Raw genomic sequence first — 8,078 nt, forward strand, 5'->3', positions numbered from 1 at the left:
ATAAAGATGACATGGGGATATCAACCAAAAATAATTCACCCTCTTTGAGTGTGACATATAACGGATACAAGGAATGTACCTTTGGTCCTAGAGCAAGCAGGAGGTTCCCTTTGTGGAGTGTCCACCCTCCTGATGAGAATCTAGCATGGATGCTGGCTTCGTCAAGTTGTCCGATTGAGATCAAGGGTCTTGAATGCTCAGGAACTTGTCGGACGTTGTGTAGAGCCTCCCGGACGATTGAGCTCTACGATGCCGATTCCGATTATAGCACAATGCTGCGAGTTTCCGACTCGAACTGAGTCGGAGTGCCGGTCCGAGTATTGCCGAAATGGAGATCGGTGAGGTGTCACATGATACGATGCACCCGAGTCCAAGAGCCATGTGCTTGATTCGTCAGTCGTAAGCAGAACTTCTGATTCGACTGGGTTCTCTATGGACAATATGTTCGGGTCGGTCATCAAAACTTCGGCTGAAGAGACGATGTAGTTGACCTCCTCATGCCGGCTAATCTTCTGATCCGCTCTCTGAGCTTTGTCGGTTTTTGCTTTGAGTGCCCGGCAGTCGGCTTTGATGTGTCCTGATTTCTTGCAGTAGTTGTAGATTCGGTTGTCCCGAGACTTGCTTCGGCTTCGCTGATTGTTTGGCAGTCGGGAAGAACTTCTTCCCCAATTGTACGATCGGTCAGTCGAACCTTGTACTACGTAAGCTTCATCTGCGGAATCGTTGGCGAAAGACTTTCTCCGAGATGCTTCAGTCAGGATTGCACTCGTGACTTCGGAGTACTTAACGACAGCTGTTGAAGCATTGCACACGGTTGCAACGAAAGTTTCCCATGAAGACGGGAGACTACTCATGAGTATCATTGCTCTAAGTTCATCCTCGATTGCCGTCCCCTGAGACGAGATTTGGGAGCTTATGCTTTCGTACTCGTTGAGGTGTGCCTGAACCGAATCAGATTCTTTCATCCGCAAGTTGGAGAGCTGCCGGATCAGATACATCTTCGTTGCGGCAACCTTCTTTTCATAAGTTTCCGACAGTTTTTTCCAAAGTTCAAACGTTGTCGTGCATGATTGCACTATGAAGCACACTGACTCCGACAAGTGCATCCAAATCATGGCGCGGACAATTCTGTCGAGCTTTAGCCACTCGTTTGCCTTGTATGCTTCTGGAGGATTTTCATTCTCAATCGGGTCTATCTAACCCTTGACTATGAGATAGTCCTGCATTTGTTCCTTCTAGAAGTTGAAGTTCGAACCATCGAACCTCCTTAGACTCATCTCCAATGAGCCGGATGTTGATGCCATCTACTTCGGTTTCGGTTGGTAAGACTTGGTTCGGAGTTGACTACGAACCTTAGTGGGCTGCAGCCAGTTGGCTCACCCGATATCGTTCTAGTCGGTTTTGAACCCGAGTCGGTTTGGTTTCGGATACTTGTTGTTGAACTTGCTCGGAGTGACTCCGATAACTTGAGGGACAGAACCGGCTGGTCTTCCCGAATGTTGCCGAGTCGGAGTGAGCCCGGTTAGCTTCTGATTGTATGTCAAATACCGATTACATGAAACCGATCGTTTGGGTCGATCCTGCTTCGGATGACTGCAGCGATGAGAGGGACGGATCCAACTGATCCTCCTCAATGTCGATCAGCCGAGTGAAGCACGAAGTGGTTGTTCCCAGGAGACCAATCTGCAGCAGGTGGTTACAACAAGTGAGTGAATAACGTCCGGTGACCTATTCGGATGTTGTTTAACCAAATGAAGCACGATTGGGTCAGTTGTTGCTAAAGGAGCTCCCCTCAAGCGGTTACAATCACAGGAACAGAGTACAACCGACTGGCTTACTCCAATTTGTGATTTAACAAAGTGAGATGCGAGCTTTTTGTTTTTCTTGTCCCTTCTCTGTTCTTCAAATAAAACGAAAACAGAATGTTGTGTTGTGCAATGACGGCCGGCAGTGGGTTTGAAGAACCTCCAACGCTCTGATACCAAATGTTGGGGACAAGGCCGTCAATACAGAAGTGCAAGCACCATTCATGATGTAGAAGAAGTTGTGTATGCATGAGCAAGATAAACACAGAGGGGGAGAGAGAGAGAGAGAGAGAGAGAGAGAGAGAGAGAGGCACAAAGGAAACGTTATATTCCAATAGCAATAGTTACAAATGACAACCAACCTTTACTAAAGGTTACATAGTCACTTTATATAGTGACTATCCTAGGGCAACTGCCCTTTATGCTATTTATAGAAATGGCCCAAACTTGGGTTGTCCAAAGGGACAATCTGAATACGAACATTATACACTCGTATTCGACAGTGTGCAGGGTCAAAGGTCGTCATGGGCTTAGGGTCTCCTCCTGTGGGTCCCATGATTGTCTCCAACAACTCGTACGAGTCCAAAATGGCAAACATTTTGAACTTCCATAGAGTGTAGTTGGTTCCATCTAGCTTTCCATTAAACAATGGAGGTGGGCGAATGTGCAGTGGAGGAGCTGCAACATACACGGACAAGGCTAGTCATACTCTCTCTCTCTCTCTCTCTCTCTATTTCTCTATGCTGCCAGACAGCAACTACCCGTATATACCTAATCTAGATCAACCTCTCCGCTCTGATACCATGATAGAAATATCGAGAATCGATTAGATAGGTATATAGACTTACAACTACAGATATGGGATATATGAAAACAAAACTTCTATTACATATGAGAGTAGCTCACAATGGTAGTTTTCCCATGCACTCACACCTTAGACTTTAGATAGGATATGGACCAGCTCACTACAAAATTAGTGGGGACTAATAATCAAGCCAACCACTCTGAAAAGAAAGTGGATTGCTTTTTATGTTTGGTCTAAGTATAACATTACATGTGCATGTCAGTTGATAGTAGTGGAGATATTCCTTTTCTGTCAACTGACTTGTCATTTTATATGACCAACTCCCTAGGTATAGGCTAGTGCTAGATAGTACTTATCTTGAAGTCAATGACACATACTTCAAGACTAAGTACATCATAACTTGCCCACAAAATATTCTAGTTGACTTGATTAGCCAATCCTATTACCTATTTCTCTCTTTCATAAATACATTGTGTCCTACGCATCTACGGATTCCTAGAGTACCACCTTATCGACCCATATGGTCGAGTTGCACACTAGCTGCTCCTCATTTGGGGTGCTATCACAAAATGTGCACTCTAAGAGCACATAAGGGGATAGATTTACAACTTGGGGCTGATCATTCATTATATCTAACACGGATAACTTGACACAATTTCAAACAACACGCATAGATTCAAGAATAATGGTCAAATGTCAATGGGCATTGCACCATGTTTCTTTATTTGTAGCGAAGGACTAGAATAGTACATTAACTAATTCATTTACTAAATGAATTCTATTGTAGTCTAGTTGCCTCGGATCGTTGATTTTTACCTGACACGCTCGGGTACAAGTACAGGCATTGGAAAAACTAGATACATCATAGATCATGAGTTAATGTGGCATCCATAAAAACCCTTGAAATTATTAAATCTTAAAAACGAGAGTGTGTTAGAATAATCCTCAGTTTTTCGTTGATGCTTGCGCAATATATAAATATTATTTATTTCCTATCAATGATTGCAATATTAAAAAGCGCACAAGATGTGATCCATTGTAGTCCACTTGGTTAGGATACTCGGCTCTCACCCGAGAGACCCGGGTGCAACTTCCGGCAATGGAAAAGAGAATATGACATATCAAATTTCCAACGCATTTCATGTGTTAATTGTTTGCTAACTCAAAAACTGAAGACCTAAAGTAGCTGTTACAATAATTCGAGTATATTTAGTCGCGAAGGACTAGAATAGTACATTAACTAATTCATTTACTAAATGAATTCTATTGTAGTCTAGTTGCCTCGGATCGTTGATTTTTACCCGACACGCTCGAGTACAAGTACAGGCATTGGAAAAACTAGATACATCATAGATCATGAGTTAATGTGGCATCCATAAAAACCCTTGAAATTATTAAATCTTAAAAACGAGAGTGTGTTAGAATAATCCTCAGTTTTTCGTTGATGCTTGCGCAATATATAAATATTATTTATTTCCTATCAATGATTGCAATATTAAAAAGCGCACAAGATGTGATCCATTGTAGTCCACTTGGTTAGGATACTCGGCTCTCACCCGAGAGACCCGGGTGCAACTTCCGGCAATGGAAAAGAGAATATGACATATCAAATTTCCAACGCATTTCGTGTGTTAATTGTTTGCTAACTCAAAAACTGAAGACCTAAAGTAGCTGTTACAATAATTCGAGTATATTTAGTCGTGGTTATTCCTCAAGATTGTTATGACAAATTAGTACACCAACAATTATAGTTTGGATAACTTGATACAATTTCAAAATTACGCATAGATTGCATAATAATGGTCAACTGTCGATGAGCATTGCACCATGTTTCTTTATTTGTAGGAAAGTACTAGAATATTACATTAACTAATTTATTTACTAAATTACTTCCATTGTAGTCTAGTTGGTTCGGATCCTTGCTTTTTACGAGACACCCAGGTACAACAACAGGTATTAGAAACACTAGATACATCATAGATCATGAGTTAATGTGGCTCGGGTTCAACTCCCGGCAATGGAAACGACAATATCATATATCAAATTTCCGACGAATGTCATCTGTTAACTATTTGATAACTCAAAAATTCAACACCTAAAGTAGTTGTTACAATAATGGTAGATTAAGAAAATAATCAATATTATGTTTGAAGGATTGATGTCAAACTTTACTTTGATTTGTTTCTCCTATCATCAATATCTAAACTTCATCCCATTATTTGATTAATGGTAGAGGTTTCAAATGAAATTTGACAAAACATTATGTTGTTCGGTACAAGGAGGAGCAGTATATTTAGTCCTGGTTATTCCTCAACATTGTTACGACAAATTAGTACACGAACAATTATAGTTTGGTTAACTTGATACAGTTTCAAACAATACGCATAGATTGCAGAATAATGGTCAACTGTCGATAAGCATCGCACCATATTTCTTTATTTGTAGGATTGTACTAGAATATTACATTAACTAATTTATTTACTAAATGAATTCTATTGTAGTCTAGTGTGTTTGGATCCTTGCTTTTAACTCGAGAGGCTCGGGTACAACTACATGCATTGGAAACACTAGATACATCATAGATCATAAGTTCATGTGGCACTGATAAAAACCCTTGAAATTATTAAATCTTAAAAACGAGAGTGTGTGAAAATAATCTTGCGTTTTTCGTTGATGCTCGCATAATATTTAAATATTATTTATTACTAATCAATGATTGCAATATTAAAAAGGGCAGAAGATGGGATCCATTATAGTCTAGTTGGTTAGGATACTCGGCTCTCACCCGAGAAAACCGTGTTCAACTCCTGGCAATAGAAAAGACAATATCATATATCAAATTTTGCGACACATGTCCGTTGTTAACTGTTGGATAACTAAAAACCTCAAGACCTAAAGTAGATGTTACAATAATGTAGAATTAACAAAATAATCAATATTATGTTTGAAGAATTGATGACAAACTTTACTTTGATTTTTTTCTCCTAACATCAATATCTAAAGTTAACCCCATTATTCGATTGACGATAGAGGTTACAAATGAAATTTGAGAAAACATTATGTTGTTCGGGACAATAAGAAGCAGTATATTTAGTTGGGCTTATTCGTCCACATTGTTACCACAAATTAGTAGCCCGAAAATTATAGTTTGGATAACTTGATACAATTTCAAAAAATATGCATAGATTGCAGAATAATGGTCAACTATCGATGAGCATTGCATCATGTTTCTTTATTTGTAGCAAAGTACTAGAATATTACGTTAACTAATTCATTTACTAAATGAATTCTATTGTAGTCTAGTTGGTTCGGATCCTTGCTTTTTACCCGAGACGCCTGGGTACAACTACAGGCATTGGAAAGACTAGATACATCATAGATCATGAGTTAATGTCGCATCGATAAAAACCCTTGAAATTATTAAATCTTAAAAACTAGAGTGTGTTATAATAATCCTTGGTCTTTCGTTGATGCTTGCACAAGATATAAATATTATTTATTACTAATCAATGATTGCAATATTAAAACATGCACAAGATGTGATGTATTTTTAGTCTAGTTTGTTAGGATACTCTGCTCTCACCCGAAAGACCCGGTTTCAACTCCCAGCAATTGAAAGGACAATATGAAATATCGAATTTCCGACTCATGTCATGTGTTAACCGAGTGATAACTCAAAAACTCAAGACCTAAAGTAGTTGTTCCTATAATGTACAATTAACAAAATAATAAATATTATATTTGTAGGATTGATCACGAACTTTACTTTGATGTTTTTCTCCTAACATGAATTTCGAAACTTTATCCCATTATTCTATTAATCGTAGAGGTTTGAAATGAAATTTAACAAAATATCATATATAAAATTCCCGACGCATGTCATGTGTTAACTGTTGGATAACTCAAAACCTCAAGACCTAAAGTAGATGTTACAATAATGTACAATTAAGAAAAGAATCAATATTATGTTTGAAGGATTGATGACAAACTTTACTTTGATTTTTTTCTCCTAGCATCAATTTTTAAAGTTAACCCATTATTCGATTAATGGTAGAGGTTTCAAATGAAATTTGACAAAACATTATATTGTTCGGGACAAGAAGAAGTAGTATATTAGTCGGGGTTTTCCTCAACATTGTTATGACAAATTAGTACAACAACAATTATAGTTTGGATAACTTGATACAATTTCAAACAATACACATAGATTGCAAAATAATGGTCAACTGTTAGTAAGCCTTGCACCAGGTTTCTTTATTTTAGCAAAGGACTAGAATATGACATTAACTAATTCATTTACTAAATGAATTCCATTGTAGTCAAGTTGCCTCAGATCGTTGATTTGTAGAGACACAACATCCATAAACGAAGATGTAGGATCTGTACAAATTTTAATTGTGACCTTAAGGAGGAACTGTAAGTTTGCAGTAATGAATTAGAAGGGAATTCCATATTATAACCATGTTTTATTTATTGGATGTAGGAACGTGAGCATGGTTTACGGTCTTTCCGGACTGGTGTCACCCCAGTTCTTGTTGCAACGGATGTAGTTGCCCATGGACTAGATATTCCTCATGTTGCACATGTCATCAACTTTGATCTTCCAAATGATATCGATGATTATGTTCATCGAATCGGACGGACAGGGCATGCTGGAAAATCAGGATTGGCAACTGCTTTCTTTACTAACAACAATATTTCTCTTGCAAAGGCTTTGGCAGAATTGATGCAGGAAGCCAACCAAACAATTCCAAATTGGTTAATGAACTTTGCTACTAGAGCCAGCTATGGAGGGGGTGGTGGTAGAGGTCGTCGATCTGGGGGTTCTAAGTTTGGCGGAAGAGACTACCAACGAGAAGGTAACAGAGGTGGAAGTGGCAGTGGATATGGAGGTGCTAGCTATGGGCTTGGTGGTGGTTATGGAGGTAGCCATGGAGGTGGGTCCAAGAATTATGGTGCAAGTGCTGTCAGTGCATGGGATTAAGCTGGAAAAGTGTTTCTTGTTCTTTTTTGAACATAACATCTGAGTTGAGATATGTCCTCAACAGTTTCGTTCTATTTAGAAAAAAATCATTTTCCAAATTAGTTTTTACCAAAATTCTAAGGGCTTAGTTGTAATTGTGAGTACTGAATTTTCATAGCAAGTAATACAAATTTGTGTAAGTTAACAATTTCGCTGGTGACAGAAAGCTGAGCACTTTTCATTGGGAGATATTAACCATAACATTGGTAGTGGTGATGCTCGCACATGAGTAACAATTGCCAAGTTTTGTAGTATTTCGAAGTCTGAAATTTCTATTTGCAATACTCTTGCATTTCACCTTTATTTATTATTCATTATCCACCTGCAAAGTATACATCCACTGACTCGGTTTTGTTGGACTTTTGTGACTAAGTTCATATGCCAAAAACATATATAGATTAAGTGCCACTCAGTATAATTTTGTGTGCTCCTAGTTTGTGTGACT

At 38.5% G+C, this 8,078-nt stretch overlaps 1 protein-coding gene across 1 annotated transcript; it reads left to right on the plus strand.

Annotated features, from left to right (window-relative positions):
• The first annotated feature begins 6,657 nt into the window (after positions 1-6,657).
• Positions 6,658-7,781, plus strand: LOC147859081 (DEAD-box ATP-dependent RNA helicase 52B-like). The gene is made up of 2 exons (XM_087326277.1): positions 6,658-6,666; positions 7,094-7,781. Exons 1-2 carry the CDS (start codon positions 6,658-6,660, stop codon positions 7,592-7,594), a joined length of 510 nt encoding a protein of 169 aa, XP_087182403.1. The 3' UTR covers positions 7,595-7,781.
• Positions 7,782-8,078: the final 297 nt, after the last annotated feature.

The sequence above is a fragment of the Azolla caroliniana genome, unplaced genomic scaffold (genome assembly GCF_043228905.1).
Source record: "Azolla caroliniana isolate FFs.n. ecotype wild unplaced genomic scaffold, voAzoCaro1.0.p SCAF_10, whole genome shotgun sequence".
NCBI classification, from domain to species: domain Eukaryota; kingdom Viridiplantae; phylum Streptophyta; class Polypodiopsida; order Salviniales; family Salviniaceae; genus Azolla; species Azolla caroliniana.